Source organism: Eucalyptus grandis, chromosome 8 (genome assembly GCF_016545825.1).
Source record: "Eucalyptus grandis isolate ANBG69807.140 chromosome 8, ASM1654582v1, whole genome shotgun sequence".
Taxonomy (NCBI): domain Eukaryota; kingdom Viridiplantae; phylum Streptophyta; class Magnoliopsida; order Myrtales; family Myrtaceae; genus Eucalyptus; species Eucalyptus grandis.
In genome coordinates this window covers 27,750,843-27,771,873 of record NC_052619.1, presented here as the reverse complement: position 1 = coordinate 27,771,873, position 21,031 = coordinate 27,750,843, and the positions used below count along the sequence as shown (strand labels likewise).

The following is a 21,031-nucleotide window of genomic DNA, read 5'->3' as shown; positions in this document are numbered from 1 at the left end:
TTGGGGCCATCAAGCAAGCTGGACACAAGTTCACCAACTCGGAGACGTTTGGAGGGATTAAGGACTCGGGCCCAAGCCCCCCGGTGAAGGACACAAGTTCACCAACTCGGAGACGCTTGGAGGGATCAAGGACTCGGGCGGTGAAGGACACTAGCACATCACCAGCACGAACTAGTGATGACCAAACTCTGATTGCTAGTAAAAACTAAGAATATTTCATGGTCCCTTTCATTATTTGGTTGTTTAATTTTTATCTTTTGCAATATCATAAGTGAAGGTCCTAGTCATCCATTGGGGCTTGAGGTTGAATATAGAATAATAAGGTCTTTTGCTAGCGAGCAAGGCCAATGTTGTTTAACTTGTTTTATGAAATGTGTTCGTATCAAATTGGACCGACTCACATCAACCTATGTCATTCGAATTATTCACAAAGAATGAAAGTAGAAAGGGAGACTATTATATCTTGCGTGATCATTGTGTAGTTCTATGATTATATTGAAGTTTTTAATATGGTTTGAGGATTCAATTGAAAAGAAATGAATGGATATACTATAGAGCTTCTAGTGTAATTATTTTTCACCTTCTTATAATGTTTCATTATAAGTTTCAGAATCATATTAAGGTAACGGTACCTTTATTCTCTAAAAACAACGACTTTTGGACTGTAAACTCTCTTTCCCAAATGATTGGCAATAGGCAACGATAGGCAGTGTGATCAACTTTCGACAACATATTGGCTGCAATGTTCCATCTTTTTTTTCCTTGTAGCTTGCAATTGGAGAATACTTTTATAATTAACCATATTTCAAATACTTCAAATAATAAGAGGAATCCCGAAGTGACTTGACTTGATAATCAACCTAAATTTCATTATTAACCAAAACACAAAAATCTCGAGCTTTGTGCTATCAAGTATTCTAATTCAAAGAATTCAAAGCTTGATTAGTTTGGACAAAAAATCATTTACATAAGTTGAGCTAAATGATCAATTTAGATGAGACTCAAGGAATCGAGTGAACAAGATCTTCTAATCATCTTCATGACATCAACCAAAATAGATTTGGAATGGTTCCTCTTCCTTGAAGGAACATAATTGTTTACTACATACTTTATCTTTTTTTATACTATATTGGGGGAAAAAGTGGTAGAGTAAAAGAAAATAAAAGGAGTGACAATAAGAGAAAATGAATATGAAGAAGTGAGAATAGTATATTGTGTTTATATTTTATGAACAAGGAAAATGGAGAAAAATTATAATAAAAAAAAAAAAAGAAAGTTGATAAGGTCAATACCATTGTGCTAAGGAGGAATAAATTCTAAATTGTTCATCTTTCCTATAATTTAGTACCCCAACTTTTTCTTGTTCGATCAAAGTACCTAAAACCTTTGCTCAATAAATCATCATGTCAAGTGATTGTGTCGACATGGCTAGTTTACTTGACAAAGCTTAAGTACAGGTCATTATATGAGTTGCTTACTCAACAAAAAATTGTATCATATTCAAGTGAAGAGAGAGAAAAGAGAGAGAGTCCTGACTTTCAAACATTTCAGTTGTCCAATATATCTTTACCGTGAGATCTTCTCAAGAAAACGCATCCAATTCGGCATCTTTCCCCCAAGTCGCGATTATCAGGGACACCTCTCGCTGAAGTAAAATTAGGTTTTATTCGGACGCGAAATAGACAAAAAGTCCACGTGCTGCGAAATCATTATTTTTAAATTTTCGATTTCTTTTTACGAGAGTTGGAGGCTGATGACGTGGCATTTCAAGTGAGGGTCACCCCCGCTCTAAAGTAACAGAGCACACTAGCATCACGCCGTGCCCCCAGCCGCCCTTCCGACTACACAATGAGCACATGGTGTGGCTAGTATAACTCCATCCCTCCCTCCCTTCCTTCTATTTTATAACCTTTTTACCGACCAAAAGCAGCAGCCGCGACTGATTCCAATTTCCAACTGCCGAACCAACCTCCCTTCTCCTTCTCCACTTCCATGGCCTGAGCAGCCCTCCTCCGACGCCGCTTCTCCGATGGACGCCCTCCCCCGCGCCCCCGATCTGTGCAGGCTCCGGTCCCCGGCCTCCCGCCCCTCCGCCGCCGTCGCCGCCGCCGCGCGGCCGCGAGGAATCGGCGCTTCCCTCCCGCTTCTCCGCATTCCCGGCGACTCCGGCTTCCGCGGTTCGTTGCTGCGGATCCGATTCGCGGCCGCTCCTCGCGATTGGCGGTCCCGCCCCCTCGCCAAAGCTGGCGATCACGACCACGGCCACGACCACGGCCACGACCACGCCATCGCCACCATCGACCATGACCACGGCCATCACCACGGCCACGGCCATCACCACGGCGACGGAGGCGACGCGGAGCTGACCGGGGCGCAGAGGGCGCTGGGCGAGTTCGCGCGGGCGGTCGGATGGGTGGACCTGGCGAATTTGTTGAGGGAGAATCTGCAGATGTGCTGCTGCTCCGCGGCTTTGTTCGTAGCCGCCGCCGCTTGCCCTTACCTGGTTCCGAAGCCGGTGGTGAAGCCGTTTCAGAATTCTTTGATGCTCGTCGCGTTTCCTCTCGTTGGAGTGAGAATTTTTATCTCTGGCTTTTCGTGTTGCTTGTTAGTTTTGCGACCTAAATGCGATCGAATGCGGAGCCTCTGTTCCTCGTAAGCAAATAAAGGGAGGAAGTTGAAGCATTTTCTGATGAATTTAATCGGATTAGATTTTTTTCTGATTGAACTGTCAGTTCCTGTTGGAAGGTTTATTAAGTTATGCCATTGAGGTTAAACGATGGATGTTATCACCTTTGAGACATGTTTTAGGTAGATTGTGCTTTCTGGCCTACATTTTTTTCGGAGGGAGGATTCATCAGAAAAGGAAAGGATATGTTCCTGAATTAGGACACAGCTCTTGCTTTGCTTGTTGATGCACAAAGCAATACCAAAATCAGCTGTACTGTTAGATGGAAATGGGGCACGCTGTCTAGTTCTACTCAACTTTGAGAGTGTTATTTCATTTTTCCAAAATTTGTTCAATGTGATAAGGATCCCCCATGTTGTGGTTTATCTTAGGTATCAGCTTCCCTCGATGCACTCACTGATATTGCGGCTGGAAGAGTAAACATCCATGTGTTGATGGCTCTTGCGGGTTTTGCATCAACGTTCATGGGAAACCCCTTGGAAGGAGGCTTACTTCTGGCAATGTTCAATCTGGCTCATATAGGTGAGCAGAGCTGGCTAGTCTGATTCTGATGCACCTAGTACAAGTTGGGAATGTTCCATCTAATTCGTATGAATTGCAGCTGAGGAGTACTTCACCAGCCGTTCAATGATTGACGTGAGAGAGCTGAAGGAAAATTATCCTGATTTTGTGCTTGTCTTGGATGTGGATGATGAGGAATCACCTAAGTTCTCTGATTTAGCATACAGAAGGGTTCCTGTGCATAATGTGGCAGTCGGCTCCTATATATTGGTTGGAGCTGGAGAGGTCAGCAAAGGCCAATTGCCTTACTTATTCATCTTTGAACTATCATGTTTCCTCAAAATTCTGATCAAACAAATCTTGGTTGAGAGAAGTTTGACTTTTTGTGTATTAGTTGGTCCTGTGTTTATATTTATGATGCTGAGACTTTTTACACTTGCGGTGCTTCCCAAAGTTCTCTTTTTTCTTCTCGAAAGTCCATGATTTTTTTTTAACTTCTTTTTTATGTATTGAAAGTTCCTAACATCTGAGAATAACTCTGGTGTTGCGGTTAGTCTGTGCCTGTAGATTGTGAAGTTCTCCAGGGTAGTGCAACAATAACCATTGAGCACTTGACTGGAGAAGTCAAACCATTAGAGGCTAAATGTGGAGATAGGATTCCCGGTGGTGCAAGGAACTTGGATGGTAGAATAGTTGTAAAGGTAGGTACTGTATCCTACTGATTATTTCTAACCTTCTCAGAATATTAAAAAATGTCATGAAGCTATCTTCTTGTTTATAGTGTTATCTGCTTTTCCCTTTGCCAATTTCAGGTCTGCTTACTTTCAAAGAATTGCATGAATGCGGGTTTTTTATTTTATAACCTTGAGGTTTAATAAAGTGCAATGTCCTCACAAACTTGCACTGTAAAATTTGAATTCTTGGATGTTGGAGTACAAGCTGAATTGTATGAATGAGCTTTAGTTGCTTGCTTTTTCATTAATTATTATAAGATTTCTCAATCTTACATGGTAATGATTTAATCTACAAAGCATGAATAACCAGAAATTGATATATGTTCCATATAAATGCCATATACTGATAACCTTTGAGTACTCCCTAGTACTTTCACAAAAGAATTTACCTTCTATGATGCTGCCTATGAGGTGCTCAACATATTTTCTCAACAAATATATTTTCAACTTTCATTTAGGCAACAAAGACCTGGAAAGAATCTACACTGAGCAAAATCGTACAGTTGACAGAAGAAGCACAACTCAATAAGCCCAAGCTCCAAAGATGGCTTGATGAATTTGGTGAGCATTACAGCAAGGTGGTTGTAGTTCTATCCATTGCAGTTGCCATCATTGGCCCACTGTTGTTCAAATGGCCATTTTTTAGCACCTCAGGTATGATGTCAATACAGAAGTATTTTTGTGAATAGTCTCCATCAAAGTCTTTTTATGCTTGTAAAATAACCAGCTTTATTGGTTATGGTCTTTGTTTTCATTCTGGGTGTTCATAAGAGAGGAAGTGTGTTTTAAATAAATGAACAACGGTAGAAACATCCATACAACCCAACTATTGGTTGGCTCCCCTTTTTAGCAATAACAAGTATTCTGGAAAGTCTGACTTTATTGGTGGATGCACTCTTTGCATGGAATCTCTGGTTCTGGAAATCTCCTGCACATGCTTGATACTTTACACTGAAAAGTGATCCCTTCTTTATGAATAGCAAATTATCATATTGGAATAATAGGATATTAAACTAGAATATGCAAAATATTAGCTTTAGGAATATACTGCTGTTGGATAGTCGTGCTTATTCAGACATTTGGTGGATAAGCTGTATATAAAAGTTTTGCCATTCTTGATAGGTAACATGTAAATCTTAAGCAACTTAAGAATGCAGATGCTCTCTCGCTCTCTCTCTCTCTCTCTCTCTCTCTCTCTCTCTCTCTCTCTCTCTCACACACACACACACACAACACTAAGTACATCCAAGATGTGACAAAATATCTCTATAGAAAATGAAATGCTCTCACTAAATTAAGGAGATCATTAGAATTTTCATGAGGAGCATTAATAGGCTATAATAGATCATCATTTGGAATTAGAAAGGCCTTACTCTTGGGTCATGACTCTTGAAACATCCTCAGATAACCTTTTTTTTTACAGCAACTATGCAATTGCACTTTTAATTCTAGCCTTCCAATTTCATGATCATTCAGATTGCCGAGGGTCAATATATAGAGCATTGGGCCTTATGGTAGCAGCATCGCCCTGTGCCTTAGCTGTGGCTCCGTTGGCCTATGCTACTGCAATTAGTTCTTGTGCAAGAAAGGTAATTGTCAACTAATGCAATAGCATAATTTTCTTTTCTGATTAAGTGTTGGCTCCTCATTTCTGTTTAGCACAATTACTGGTAAATTCTGGAAATTTAGAAATTCAGTTGATGATCATCATGACCTTATGCTTGGCATATTTAAATATGGTTTTTATATTATGAGTGAATTCACTATCTTTTGGCAAAATATCTGAAGTGCAAAGCTCAACGGATCTTTAAACATGGTTTTATATACCCTTCCATAAGATGCTTTGCACATGTTTGCAATAAATAATACAGCATTATATACAGTTCTGTGCCTTTACTTCTTTTAGAGTCTATTTTTCATACCATTTACTTCTCGTCACCTGTATGAGTGGGAGAAGTACAAGAGTTGCCTATGATTATGATAATGTCTAACACTATCTTAATTTTACTAGGGGATATTGCTGAAAGGTGGGCACGTCTTGGATGCTCTAGCTTCTTGCCACACTGTAGCATTTGATAAAACTGGGACATTGACCACGGGCGGACTAATGTTCAAAGCAGTAGAACCAATCTATGGTCATGGAAAAAGAGAAGGTGAATCAAAAATTGTTACTTGTTGCACTCCGAGCTGTGAAGAAGAAGCTCTTGCTGTAGCAGCTGCAATGGAGAAGGGTACTACACATCCTATTGGAAGGTACTTTGCTTGATTTTCATGTTTTTGTGAGACTTCTGGCTATATGAAGCAGGCTTCTGTTGAATGTTGACATTCTTTCCTTACAGATATTCTTACTGTGAAGTAGCAATTGTAGTTGCTCTTTGACGTGGTAATGCTAAGATATATGACACAGGTCAGCAAGATCTTAAAAGAGCATAATTTATATTTTTTTTTAAAAATGGATAGCAAGGTTTTTTTTACAGTTGGTTGACGGTATATGAGGAGCCCAAGGTCCTAATTGATTAGGCATGAGAATATGAATGATTAAAATTTCAGGCTATGAATAGTCGTTTGTGAACATCTATGGCGGGTTCATTGTGGGATCTTGCAGATTGGTGATGTATGATTGCAATCTGTAGAAACGGTTTAGAACTAGTGTATTACAGATCTGATCACGAGTCTCTTTTCATTTCACCCCTAGATTTACCAATGGGGCCAAAAGAACAAGCTTCTTAAAGGCTTCAGGAGTGACTTCAGCAAATTGAGGCACCGCTTTCATTGAAGAGTTTGAAAAAGTCAAAACCAGAAAGCCTGCATTTGGTCGTCCAAATTTTTAGTCGGCATAGAACTGGATAGAATGAGATATGAAATCTAGGGATTTTGCTATATCCTATCCATTGTTTGGTGAATTAATAAAGCCAAATATTTTCATATTCTATTCTGCACAGTGTGTGGTACGACAGTATATCAATGTAAATAAATCTGAAAATACACAAATTGAGATGTTAAGAATATCTTATGTTCATTGCTAAAGAAACCACAGATGCACAAACAGAGATAACTTCTGTCAATAAATCCTTAATTATTATACGATTTAAATCTTAAGCAGCAAAGGAGTTCCTGCAGCATTTCATAGCCACAAGTTTGACTTTGCCAAGAAATATAAAGTTAGTGAATGCCGAAATTAGTAAAAGAGAAACAGCATCATCCTTCACCTTCGCAATTCCGAAAAGTATAGTGCTTTAGCTCTCTCGCCTTATTTATTTACTTATTTTTGATTATTTTCCCTCTCGTTATTTGTTTCTTTTTATCCCCTTCCATCATTCCTTAATAATATATATTAATGATAAACTATTCTAATATACCTTAAAATATGTAATAAATATAAATGCTAAATATATATATAGAAATATATATTATAGGACAGAAAGAAATTCAAATATATGAACTAAAATAGGAATTAATATCTTACCCTTACCAAAAAAAAAAAATATATAAAAATATATATATAAATATATATAGGAATTAATAGAAAAAAAAATTTTTTTTTTTTTTTTGGTTATTTTGAATTTTCTTTTTTATATTAGAATTAATTTTATTAATTGATGAAGATTGTTATTTGAGACATTTTTTTTTTCATACCATGGATATAAGTAATTTTATCCACCTTTATCCCACCTCCCTCATGGAATTTCTTTATCTATGCTATATCCAATTTTATCTTGTCTTGGGTAGGAACCAAACTTAGGATAGAATAAATTTTGTCCTATGCTGAATTTTATCCTTACTACCAAGCATAGCCAAAGAAGTAGTTTTATAGATTATCCTACGGTGAATTTTATCTTTTGGACAGGATGCTAGGATACTAGTCAGGTAAACATGAGGTAATTTGACAGATTTTTTTCATTTGATTTCTTATGCCTTGGTCACATTTGGCTCCACTTCATCTTGACATTTGTACATGTCAAAATGTGATGGAGGGATCAACAGCCATCATTGTATTGCTAAAAAAATCTCAGCATCCTCATTCAATCATAAGAAAACAATTTCTAGAGTATTCCTTACCTTTTTCTCATTATGACGTCCCTATATAGTATTCATAGTAATCGACTGCTGCTAAGATTGACAATCCAGATCAATAGAGGAGGGTAGAGAATATATACTTCCATTCCCAAGTTTGATAATCAAGGTCTGATCAAAAATCCATCTTCAGTGAATATTGTCCATCATGTACACATATTAGCATCACCTACTTTATTTCAAGTTGGCTGTGACAAGAGAAGGTCTGTAGATCTACCAATACATTTATGTGCTCTATTGTAATTTTCTAACATTGTAAAATGTCTAGAGTGAAAGCTCCATTTGGTGACCAGACATGTATATTGGTTTCCAATAATAAGATTGCTGTGTTATTATGAGAGGTGATAAAAAGAGATTTTGCATAGGGATAAATTAGAACACTGATGACATGATTAATACAGCCATGGTCCACTCATGATACTGAGCAGAACCCAGATTGTCTTTTTCTCTATTCTGTTGTTAACTCTATGATGTTGGAGTTCCTTATCTTTGGGAATAGTTTCCTTGAACATGTATCTGAGAAAATTTACTCATTCTGCATAAGAGCGAATGTATTTGCTACTGCTACACTCTGTTAAAACGATTTATAGGTTCTTTGACATCCAATAAGAAAACAACTTTCATTCTACAAAACCTCCAATTAGGCTGTTGAAGATGACTACTTATCCTCGTTCAAGTGGAAAAAGGAAAAAGTACTCTATTTGAGTGATCTATACAACTATACACAGCGGTTCTATTGGTCTGGAATATGAAATTGCTTGTAGTTTGATTAGAATGGTGTGCTTTTTGTATCTTGAATATCCATTTACACTTTTTGCTCTACTTATGAAAGAACTCGTCTTTCTTGTTTGTTGCAGAGCTGTCGTAGATCATTGTGTGGGGAAGGACCTTCCTTCCATTTCTCTTGAGAGTTTTGAGTATTTTCCTGGTAGAGGTCTTATTGCCACTCTGAACAATACTGAGGTAGAGTTTCCACAGACACCAAATTTTTCATAGGCCAACTGTCAAATAGAAAGTTTTAAGCTATCAACACCATATACTTATGTTGTTTCTATCCCTTAACTTGCTTTTCACTGATATCAGAGTGTGCGTTTTCTCTGTTTCGCTATAGGAAGGAAGTGGAGGTGGCAAAAGTGTGAAGGCATCACTTGGTTCCATAGACTTTATAACTTCATTTGCTAAATCTGAAGATGAATCAAAGAAGATAAAGGAGGCTGTTAGTGCATCTTCTTATGGAAGGGATTTAGTTCATGCTGCTCTTTCTGTTAATAAAAAGGTAATGCTCAAATGATGCTGGTATTCCCGTTTGTTTTTTCTAAAATGTGTTTACTTCAACCAAGTTGTACAGCAAAGGTTGTGTATATTTATATGCTGGTGGGTCTACATGGTACCATAAATTGGAAAATGGACAGCTAAGATGTTGGGATACATGTTGATACCTGACACCCACTCTTGAATCTGACTTATGTAGCGTGTGAAGATACATATGGATTGAAACTATGTGTTCAATAGCTCTACCTTTGGCATAATTGAAGTATTATACTGAGCTTGGTTATAAGTTCATGCAGATAACACTTATTCATCTCGAGGACAGACCTCGGCAAGGGGTTGCAGAAGTGGTTGCAGCATTGAAAGATGAAGCCAATCTGCGTGTAATAATGTTGACTGGCGACCATGAGTCAAGTGCATGGAGAGTAGCAAATTCTGTAAATATTGATGAAGTTTATTGCGGCCTGAAGCCTGAGGATAAGCTTAATTATGTGAGAAGCATCTCAAGAGATACAGGTGATCTTCCAACCTGAAGTTAAAATCACTCTTCATGGATGATGATGAATGCTGTGGTTTTGTGCTTTTAAAAACAAAGTTTGTTCTTATAAGTAGTAATAAACTTGTTAACTCTCTTGGGTTAACTCTCTTGGATTCATCGCATTTTACAAGAGGTTTTTGTGCTTATGGATATGTAGTTTATTTCTATAATTAGCAATTGCTTTTTTTTTGCATTCTAAATTTCAATATGCTAATTATTACATTTATTGACCGGGATTCTTGAAAGATCAATCTCTGTTTGTCTTGTTTTAGCACAGATGAAACTCAACATGAATATATAACATGCGACAACTATTGCATGGCATTGTTAGCATGTCTTCCTGAATTTTTAAGTTTATATTTTTTGGGTGAGTACAATGGCATCCTTGGGATCCACGAGTTGGCTTTTAACTGATTATCCGGAGACATGGACTGTCCAGGTCCAAAATGGACGCACATTTAGTGTTTTCTTGATGCTTCAGAACAGAAATGGTTTGATACATGATATCTTGTGTTTGTTGCTTCCACTCTACTGAGAAGCATCCTTCCAAGCACACTCAAATTTTCATCTGTTGCCTAACCTCACGGAAAGCATCAGATGCATATTGACCCCTAGTATCCACATACTTGTTTGATGGTTCTCTGTATCCCATTTGAAAACGAATTAGTAGGTGCAAGTTCCTCGTCTTCTTTATGCTTTTTCCCCGTTCGATTGATTACTCATTTTAATGGCTAAACTCAAGATATTTGCTTTCCAAAACCGAGTTGGTGCACCAGTTTTACTCCTATTGCTCAGTAGGCTTCCGTTGTGTTTATTGGAATACCTGGTTTAGTTTCTCCATTCCTTTTGCATCTCTTGAGCCACACGCTCTACAACTGGATTTGTTACAGGGGATAAATTGTGATTCTCGCTTCAAAATGTGTTTACACAATATATCACTGTTAGGTAAAGTATTTGGCATTTTTGTTTACAGGGGGAGGCCTTATTATGGTTGGTGAGGGTATTAATGATGCACCTGCTCTCGCTGCTGCTACGGTGGGCATCGTGCTTGCTCAACGTGCTAGTGCAACTGCTGTTGCTGTTGCTGATGTGCTCTTGCTGCGAGATAACATATCGGGTGTTCCATTCTCTATTGCCAAGTCACGGCATACGACATCCCTGGTACTTCGATGCATTACCTTCTATTCTTGTTTATGTTTTCTAAGAATCTTTGTCCCTTGTATCTCCTGTTTGGAGATCGTGTCATGGATTCTGACGGTATGTATTTGCAGGTTAAGCAGAATGTGGCTCTTGCTTTAACTTGCATATTTTTGGCCTCCTTACCATCCGTATTGGGTTTTCTTCCCTTGTGGTTGACGGTATGATTTGTTCTGATTATTTTGCTTTGAACCATCTCAATATCTTCTCAATCTACCATATGAGTTGATAATGACAAGAATCCAATAAGTTGCTTGTAGTGCATCAATATCAAGTTTGTTGACAATAAAAATTCCAATATGTCCTGGATGAAATTTCCTTCCATTGATAATGCCTCCATCTTTGTTTGTTTGTTGGGCTTCTATTGATCGTAATTGTTGCAGCTCGGGGCATAGTGCGATTTCTCGCATTGCCAACCCCCATTGCAATAGGATGCATAGTGTAACTTCCATGTGCATATGGAATTGTTGTTCTATAATTTCCCACAGTTTCATACAATTTGATTAAGATGGAAGGAGGTGTTTTTCTTATTAAACTAGGGCATCATGGAGTTACTAATGCTAAGTATGTGACGAAGGACCACAATTTTTTAGTTTGCATACTTTCTAGCAATGCCTCTTTAAGTCTTCACATCGACCCGATTTCACATTCCAATTGCATCTCTCCCCTTTGTTTTGGGTGCATATGTAACTCAGTTGTTTCGATCAAAATGCAGGTCCTTTTGCATGAAGGCGGTACACTCCTTGTCTGTCTTAATTCCATTCGCGCCCTTAATAACCCTACTTGGTCGTTGAGGCAAAATTTGTCACACCTGCTTGGTGAACTGAAAGGAAGATTCGAGACCTGGTTGAAATCAAACCTCGACTCGACCATAATCGAGGCTACACATCTGTGAAGTTCCCTTTCACTAGCTATTCTTTCCTTCATCTTCTCCTTGTGGATTGGAACGTGAAGGAACACTCGCAGCAACAAAGTTGTATATCCTGTAAAATTAGGTGATCGGCAAAAGCAGCAGCTACTAGAGCGAGTATCTTCTTTCCTTCTCCCTTTAATTGATTTTATTCTTTTTCTGCATTTTCATTGTATAATATGAACTGCTGCGACTCAAAGTGAAAAGATTCCCTTTTCTGTCGACGAGTCTGGACTTTATTAAACTATTCGAGTGCAATAAATGGTCGGGAAACCTAACACGAGGCATTTACCTTGGCCAGTGAAATCTTGGAAGAATAAGGAACTGAAAGAGTCGCGCAGGTCTGGCAGATACTGAAATTCAAAGGGAAGCGCATTCGTGTGTGTAGTGTTCTTTAAGTTCGTCGAGGAGCAAAAAGGAATTAAAGACGTTTTGTTTAAGCCCTTTTGAGTAAGTGAAGATGGTTTTTTTTTCTTTTTTCTCATTTTTCCCCTCTTTTTTTTCTGGCCATAAGAAAGAAAAGCTTAACCTACAAACATCCACTATGGATTGATGTCATGCTGCATGGTACGCGGCTCCTTTGAGTCACAGTTGACTTTGGTACGGTTTCTCATGGTAATCTGTGAAAAGGACCTTTACACTGAGCAGACACCCCACACTTACAGTAGCTCCACTATTGGAGGGGTCGGCAGGACAGACTGTAACCAACTCTGTAAGAATTGATTTTCAATTTGTGGGACTTCAATCTTACCCTATTTGTCTAGGAAACTTACTTGCTGATTCAATTTTACGGTCAATTTGGGAACTGATTTCTTTTTTTCTCTTCATTTTTTTAAAAACTCAAGACAAATAGCAGTTACCGTCAAATAGTATAAGTAATAAAACAGCTTAAAGTAAAATATCGATACAAAACAAACAAACAATGAGAAAGTTACTCATTTGAAGCATGCAAATTATTTTCTTCCAACTCATAAAATAGGTTATAAACAGTTCTCGAGTAGTGAGTAGGTTCAATATCTAGGACTTGGAATGTATCCATACCATATTGGTTCCAAAATTTTGGAATCGCGGGTCGAACCTATTCCTATTAGAATCAGGAATCGGACCTATTTGTATGAGTGGTTTGGAACAGCTTATTAGAAAGCTTCAATAAGTCATGCTACCTATTAAAATTTGCAGACTTAAAATACACATACTTTGCATATGTGTGTGTGTATTATATGTATACATGCACACACACACATAGGAAACATATCAGCAAGCAAATAAATCTTGCTTCTGCTAAGTACAGGAGGTACTTCGCCCATGGACGCCTATTCTGTTGATGCGTTTACATCCCCTACTTCATGAATCTGCTCGAGATAAGCTTTGTCCCCTCATTATCCAACATATTTTCTGTCTTGTCTCTGCCTCTGAGAACCCAACTACCCTTTGTTTTCTCCCTCTAATTTTGTAGTTTCTCGACTCCTACTCCTCCCGTTCTTCTTTTGATTTCTGAGATTTGATCCCATCCTCCAAAAGCTAGATCCCGACCCCTTGGCCTAGTGAATTCCTGAGACGTTGCTTCCTAGTTTCACATCCTTAGAAAAAGGTGTTTGAAGCATCAATCGCATGATCGGGTGACGTAATGAATTAATCATGATATTCGCATGATATAAATCCCAATTAAATTTTATATTTTTTGATTGTATATTTAATACCATTCAATAGGCATTGAATTTTCAAACAGAATACTAGTTTAATTCAATCTCAATGAGTTAATTGGAAAAATTGAAATCTGTAAACCATTTTAGTCGGGATTCAACTCCATCCCAATAATTCTAATGACATTCCATATTCGCGGAGAGAGTTTAAGAATTAAAAAGGGAATGCATTGTTACCTCATATCAAACCAAATAAGAGAATTTACGAAGTTGTAGGAAGGGCTTTTTTTGGATGTTCTTTAGCCATTCAGAGAAGTCACAAAATAGATGTCAAAAATTTCAATGAAAGCCATGCTCATCTTCTTCTTCCGTTAAATTTATTCACAAACTTCGTTAAACGTCCACGAGTTTCATCAATCGCATGCATCTCCGATTAGCGTCTACCATAAAACACATTTCGCCAAACACACCTGTTTAAATAACTCAATGACAAAAACAAAAAAATTAAATAAATAAAAGATAACTCGACTTTCATCATATTTTATTGCCAAACATATGCACCCAAAATACTATTTTATGTTCATGTTAAACATGTTAAATAAACAAGGGCGGACAAATACTTAACATAATAACATGACAAAATATAGAAAGAGTAATAAAACCCTTCCTTCAAAAATCAAAATAGACACCATCTCCCAGAGCAAATCTTATCTTATCCCCCAAAAAAAATTAAAAAATAAAAAGAAAGAATGTGCACGAGGGGGGGGAGAGAGAGAGAGAGAGTGAGTGAGAGAGAGTACAAGTCCTAACAGTACGACGCATGCATACGGCCTCTGGGGATGGGCGGGAATCGTGGGATGCGATCCGACCCCCCCCTATTAATCAAATCCCCAATCCCAATCCCCCACGCAATTGCGCTGCAGCAGATGCTGTCCTTTCCAGATTCACTCCCTAAAGCAACCCCCCCAATAATTTAAAAAAAAAAAAAAACAATAGTGATATTCGATCAAACTTCCTCATAAAAATAATAATATTCGAAGGCCAAAAAAAAAAGAATTTTGATAACCCCGATGAGGCAAGCAAGTGCCTTATAGCTGGCAAGGGAAAAAGAAAGGGAAAGGGAGGAGCAGAAAGAGCAGAACCCCCATCCCCCTCTCCCCGAGCGACGTCGCGTGCCCTTCGCTTATCCATCAGCTTGACGCTTCAAAAGCCGACAGCAACGTTTTCCCCTTCATTGTTAATGAATCCCACCGGAAAAAAAAAAAAAAAAAAAAAAAAAAAAAGGTGTTCTTGATTATGTGAAATGTTTTTCACTAGAGCCTTCCTTCGATGATACGAAAGGTTAGGTACGATACCCTCTGTGAATTGGTACTTGGGTCCAAGGGTTTAGTTACATTATCCACCTCTTCTTACATTTAATATCATTAAGAACCTCGAACTAATAATATAATTTAAATTTACGCTAAACCCAAAAAATTCCAAACTAGTAGTAAATGCCGGTTAAGGGTATAAGGATATAGGTTCGAAATTTTTCGTGAGACAAGTTTGATCTTTTTTTTTGTTGAAAGTTAATTTAAGATAAATCTAATTAGTTTGAGATTCTCTTTTATCATAATATCGCCAAACTTTCAATGATTGCTTTTGTGAAAATTTGTTCTTCTTCTTTTCTTTTTTATTTTTGAGGTGGGCAAGTACAGAAGATATTTTGGACCCAAAAAAAAAGTACAGAAGATATTTAAGGGTATTCGGACTACCCTTTTTGAAAAGCATAAAAAGGAATTATTTTCCCAAAAAAATTATTTTGCTGACAAACTAACTTTATGCATAGTGTTTTTTAAAAAATTAATAAAGCAGGTCCCATTGAGAACAAGGGTTGTCAGTAAAATCTCCGGAAACATAATAATCTTCATCTAATCTAAGGTTCTAACAGAAAGAATGAAATAATTTCATGATGAGTCTAAATATAGAATAGCCCAATTCCGTTTTCCCTATCTCAACTCCATCATCACAGACCCAAAAAATAATAAATAAATAAAAACATCCAAAAAACAATAAAAACACTCCATCATCGCTTTGGAAACCGAACCGATTCTATTATTGTATATTGAAGCGCCCTTTAACGAATTTTAATAAAAGAATTCGCAAATGGCATAGGCCGGTGGGCGGAAGGAATGCCGGGTCGCCACGTCAGCTGACAAAACGACAAAGGAAGGCAGCGGCGGGCCCCGCGTCCCCGAAGACCGCGTGACGTGGCGGGAACCGAACCGAGGGGGTCGGAGGGGCCGTGACGGGGCTCCCCTACGGCCCTAGGCCGGCGACGAGCCGAACCGAACCGAACCGTCTCGTGCGTGGGGCCCCCCCTCCGCGCTGACGTGGCGGTACCGGAATTGACCGCGCGTGTGTTGGTTTCCCGCCGCGTTGGGAAGAGGGGAAAAAAAAGGCAGGGACCTCTTTTTTCGAGAAATTACAACTGTCGGAAGTTGTCGTGTTCCAGGGGCACGGTTGGAAATGAGCGCACGTTTTCCGCGTGCGACGGAGACTGGCGTGGATGGTAATAATGCAGGAGAGAGAGAGAGATGATTGATTTGGACCGCGTGTCACTCCTCTCAAACGCGATTCATGGAAATTTAAAGGGTAATAATTTGATCCAACTAATTTTTTTTTAAATTAATTTCAAGAAAAACTTAAACTTATTTATTTATAATAAATTTATCCAGAATTAATTTTTGATGATCGAAAATCTCAAATTAATACACCTATAACAAATTTATTATCCGCTAACTTCCATTAAATTTTATTATCAAAACTGATAAGTTAGATAACACATAAAAGTTAATCAGTGTTATATTTTGGGCTCATGTGATCTATTTATTATAGTTGTATGAGTTTGTGGTTTAGCAGAGAGTAAATTTATTGATTTAACTTTACCAAAATTTTTTTATTGATTTAGAGTTTTTGGTAATTGAAATATTAGTTCAAGATAAATTAATTATAAGTGTATAAGTTTAAGGTTTGTCATAATGTTAACTTTTTTCCTTATTTGAAGATAGTTTTCTCATATTTCATTTTGTATAAGAATTATGAAAAAATAAATTTAATATGATTTCGTATGATAAAAATGCGTTTTTACCAAGTAACCTTAAGGAATTAGTTGAGCTAACTAAAAAGTAGAGCTAACACTTGCCGACACATTTTGGAAATAGATGTATTGAGAGCAACCTAAATGGGAAAAGTTACGATTTCTAACATACATATTTTGCTTGTGATGCGTCATGCATGATCAATATTAGGAAAAAAAAATCCTTCTTCTCTAATTATGTTTAATAAATAACCTGAAGACCTCGTCAACCTGAAGACCTCGTCAACATAATTTCAGATTGCTTACAAAATCAACATACCTAATGAACCTCAATGTCCAAGATATTTCTCTATAGGTAGGGCGGATTTGAATTTGATGTGAAGGTCGCATCACACAATTTAGTAAATTGGTTTTATATGTCAATCTTAATTTATTTCTGCAATTAGGTTCACGTCGGTTCGTTTCAATTGAGGAAGCTAACAGGACAAATGCATGGAAGTTGCAGACGGTTACCTTTCTATTAATAAGTTATGCACATTAGTTGAAGAGTCGCTGTAAGGCCCAACCTCAGTTAGTTTCCTTTCGTTTTTTCAATTTTAAATTTTGAATTGTTTGGTGCATATCCCTTTCAGAACTCTATAAGAAAAATAAATTTTTAAAAATCATGCCGTGTATTTAACAACCAAACAACCATTGAACCGGTAGTCCACCGAAAAAACAAGAATATATGTCATATCAAGTAAACAAGCATGACTATTCCATACAGATTCATCTCGGTATATGGTATTCTCAATTTATTTTTATTTACTTTCTATATAAGTTTCGACTTTTAGTTTGGCTTTTGGTTTCCAGCTGTGGGTATTGCAATTTAAACAATCCATATTTTAATCTTTCATTGAGAGTTTAAGTGCGGTATTTACATAAAAGTCTAACAAATAATTTTTTTGGTCGGAGTCTATCAAATAATTAAGTTCATTTAAAGTTTACCACTCATTTTGCTTTTAACGTTACATCTTAAATAGACATTAAGTTCACTAAAGAATGACCATATGTTTTGTTTCTTTGGGATAACGGAAAAAAAATAATGGTTTTTCATTTGGATTTACATCGTTTACTTAAATAATTATATAGTAGAAATCAATTGCATATATATTGTCGAGAAATCAAATAGCGAATTTGATTAATTGTCATGTGCACGTCTCTTTTACTCTCATCAAAAAGGAAAAATGAATAAATGAAGTACGATGTCATAGTGTCTCATATTGGATATGATTTACGAGAAACCCATTAACTGATTTATAAGATAACATCTATTCTAAAATGATTGAAATTTGTGTGATTGTTTAGGGATAAAATCGGTTGCTCTTTCAAACACTAATTTTGCGTCATAGTCATTGCAAAGTATAAACAAGTATATGCTGGCTCAAATCCGAGTCTCGCCGACCATTACACCATTTCTTACCTATCAAAAAGCATTTGTGCACGACCACCGCCCACAACGGCAGCGTTGGCTTTGCGCTCACATCCTCATCCAAGAGGGGGGAGTTCAAATCCCAACTCTGTCGTTAGGGATTCTTAAATGTGGCGCCTTGATGGTGGGTCTTGAACTAGCGTCGTTCCTGGTTTATCTCGCCAGCTGCCGGCTATACCGGGATTTCGGGATCATTAAAAAAAAAAAAAAAAAAACATCTGTGCACGCATAAGTCATCCCCAAACAATCGTGTTTTTCTATTTCTTTTCTTTATTTTTTTGGTCAGATATGAACTAAATATTGTGGCTTGCGAATTTTCAGATATAAGTTTCGGACAGGGAATATCCCAATTAAGCTCTCGGCAGATTCTCCGAAAGGGACGGCCACTTGTAACTACGTGGAATTGACCATCAGACGTTCAATCACGAAAGTTTCCCTAAAATTTCAAATACGTCAATATATATATCTGATTGGACCAAGAAAAAACGCATATATTCTGATGTCTATTTCACAAATAAAGTACAATTTTGTATTGTGATAATATAATAAAAAAATCGTACTTGAGATAGATAACATGACTTCTGGATCCATTTCCGTGATTGAGGTCCTTTCAACGATCACTTCAAATTGAATTCCAGATAACCATTTGATTTTATTATTTTTATCCCAACAGTATTCTTTTTCTTTTCCTGAAGATTACATAAATGCAAAAGAAGGAAAATTACTCAATAAATTATGAATATCAATTTAGTCGCAATTTTTTTAATTTTATCAATTTAATTCTAAATTATTGCGCAAAATTTAATTCGATGGAATTCACTACCGATGCGACCTAATTAACGTTAGTCATTCTAGACGGCATCTTGTCATGTCATTTTTTAATATCTCATATTTGGGTCATCCACTTGAGAAGTTGAGAGCTAGCTTGTACATCATCGGTTCATGAGTTTAATCAATGGGGTTGGTTAATAGCTGGTCAATGTTTTATCGAGCTTAGGTAGTTCACACCGCTGAAATGAAATGCATCCGAATGATTTCCACCATCGACTTTAATAATTCACCTCCCTATCCACGTGTGACACGTAATATTTCATCACAACTCTAAACTCAACTGATCCTTGTATAGATATATGCAAGTCGTGTTATTCACATGCATTGTATAAGATTCCATAGAAAAATATATGATAAAATTACTCCGGATTAAAAAAAAATGAAAGTTACTCAAATATCACACACCTAAGGTTTTAAATAACAACCTTTAAATTCCGACAACCCGTAATTCTATTCACATATGTTCTAATATCATCTAATGTTGGTCAGTAAAAGTTGTACATAACAATACTTAACAGCGTGATTAAGAATCATTATGTTCCTATGAATAAGTTTTGGCCAAAAATAAATATTTCTATTTTTATTCCCCGACAAGTTTCTAAGTATCTGATTGCATTTAAAAACAATACAGAATTTCTATTCCTAAAATATAAATTAATTTAATAATAGAATAATTTCCGATCTTCTCCTCCTTAATCAGGCCTCTCGGAGCATGTCGTCCTCATTCACCTTGTGCAAAGCTAGGCAATTTCAAAGAGGCAATCATTGGCTTTAAACGACATCTTCATCACCACGATGCTGCTACTCTTGATGTAGTTATGGACAAGGATCATGTTGAGGCTGATGTTGTTCGTGGATGTAACCGAGGCCACGCGTGACGTCGGCGGTGATCTACATCCTTGACGTCCAATTCTCGTAAACGTAAAATTTGGCATCTTAAGGTTCCGCAGTAATCGGAGAGAATAGTGTTGTCAACAAACTTGTAGACCCAGAAGATGTTATTGTTTGAGATGGGGGCGTCGAGTAGCTTTGTGATGTTGACTAGGTGTCTCTAGCAGATCGTCCCGGAGGAGGTCCTTGAGATGGCCCATGTCAATCTTTTGCCTAAACTAGCTCTGGAAGATGACTATGTCATTGCCGCGGAGGGGGCAGCACCAGGAGGAGGAGGAGTGTTAGGTTTGGTGAGGAAGTTGTTGGTGGTAAAGCGGAGCTCAGAGAAGTTGTAGATGACTCAATTGTCCGAAAGGGAGTGGTGGAAGCTATATAGAGGTGTTGCCGTTGCCGGTGTCGGTATGAGAGGAGACTTTGGGGGAAGAGGTGGAGATGTAGTAGCGGCCACCATAAGAGGCGGCAAGGGAGGGGGCCGAAGAGGTGGAGGAGGCAGGGACCAATCTAGGAGTCTAGGATGGGGAGAGTCTCGAGGAGGAGGAGGATGGTCTTCTAGGGAGAATGTAGTGAAAAATGAACAATGAGAATAGTTTTTATTTCTATTTTCATTCTATAGATAAAAAATTAAGAAAATTTTCCACTTCTCATGTTTATTTTGAAAATAATAATGATAATAAATCACGTCACTAAATAAATTATTGTTCCAAATTTATTTCTGTTAACAGAAAATTAAATAAACAAAATGGTTATCATGTGCCCCTAAGTACATCGGACATCAATTCAAAGGCTAATTAAGAGGCAAGTAAGCTCATTTGCAAAATCAACATATTTACAATTGGTCAATCCGATTGGACGTAAGCTCTTTTATGCACCTATAATTTTCTAGATCACAAATGCCCCCACAAATATCTTATATAAAATCATCAACCCCCAAAAGAAGCCGCCTTCTTCCCACTAATCATACGTAATTAGAAAGTTCACCTTAAGACATCAATTATCGGACCTTGAAGGAAGGAACGAGGAAACCCTAAATCCGACTCAGACTCCAACTCACTCCCGCCCGCCACTCCCTCGATCGGCGCGAAAGGAAACCCCCGCGATCCTTCCCGTCACGTGCATCACGAGCCTTCTTTATTCCACGGAATCGTACGAAACCAGTGCCAGATCGTACTCCCGATTCACCACTATTTTTTTATTTTTTAAATTACCG

At 37.6% G+C, this 21,031-nt stretch overlaps 1 protein-coding gene across 1 annotated transcript; it reads left to right on the top strand.

The window, feature by feature from the left end:
- The first annotated feature begins 1,903 nt into the window (after positions 1-1,903).
- Positions 1,904-12,153, top strand: LOC104457363 (probable cadmium/zinc-transporting ATPase HMA1, chloroplastic). Its single transcript, XM_010072306.3, has 13 exons — positions 1,904-2,569; positions 3,058-3,208; positions 3,288-3,472; positions 3,742-3,888; positions 4,380-4,575; positions 5,398-5,510; positions 5,933-6,174; positions 8,853-8,958; positions 9,107-9,271; positions 9,564-9,780; positions 10,776-10,963; positions 11,074-11,160; positions 11,715-12,153. The coding sequence occupies exons 1-13, from the start codon at positions 2,030-2,032 to the stop codon at positions 11,892-11,894; spliced, it is 2,517 nt and encodes an 838-aa protein (XP_010070608.2). The 5' UTR covers positions 1,904-2,029; the 3' UTR covers positions 11,895-12,153.
- Positions 12,154-21,031: the final 8,878 nt, after the last annotated feature.

Coding starts and splice junctions, on each gene's coding strand:
- LOC104457363 (XM_010072306.3), top strand. CDS start 2,030: ATGGACGCCCTCCCCCGCGCCCCCGATCTGTGCAGGCTCCGGTCCCCG. Junction 5,511..5,932: donor TTAGTTCTTGTGCAAGAAAG/GTAATTGTCAAC, acceptor TAATTTTACTAG/GGGATATTGCTGAAAGGTGG. Junction 10,964..11,073: donor CACGGCATACGACATCCCTG/GTACTTCGATGC, acceptor ATGTATTTGCAG/GTTAAGCAGAATGTGGCTCT.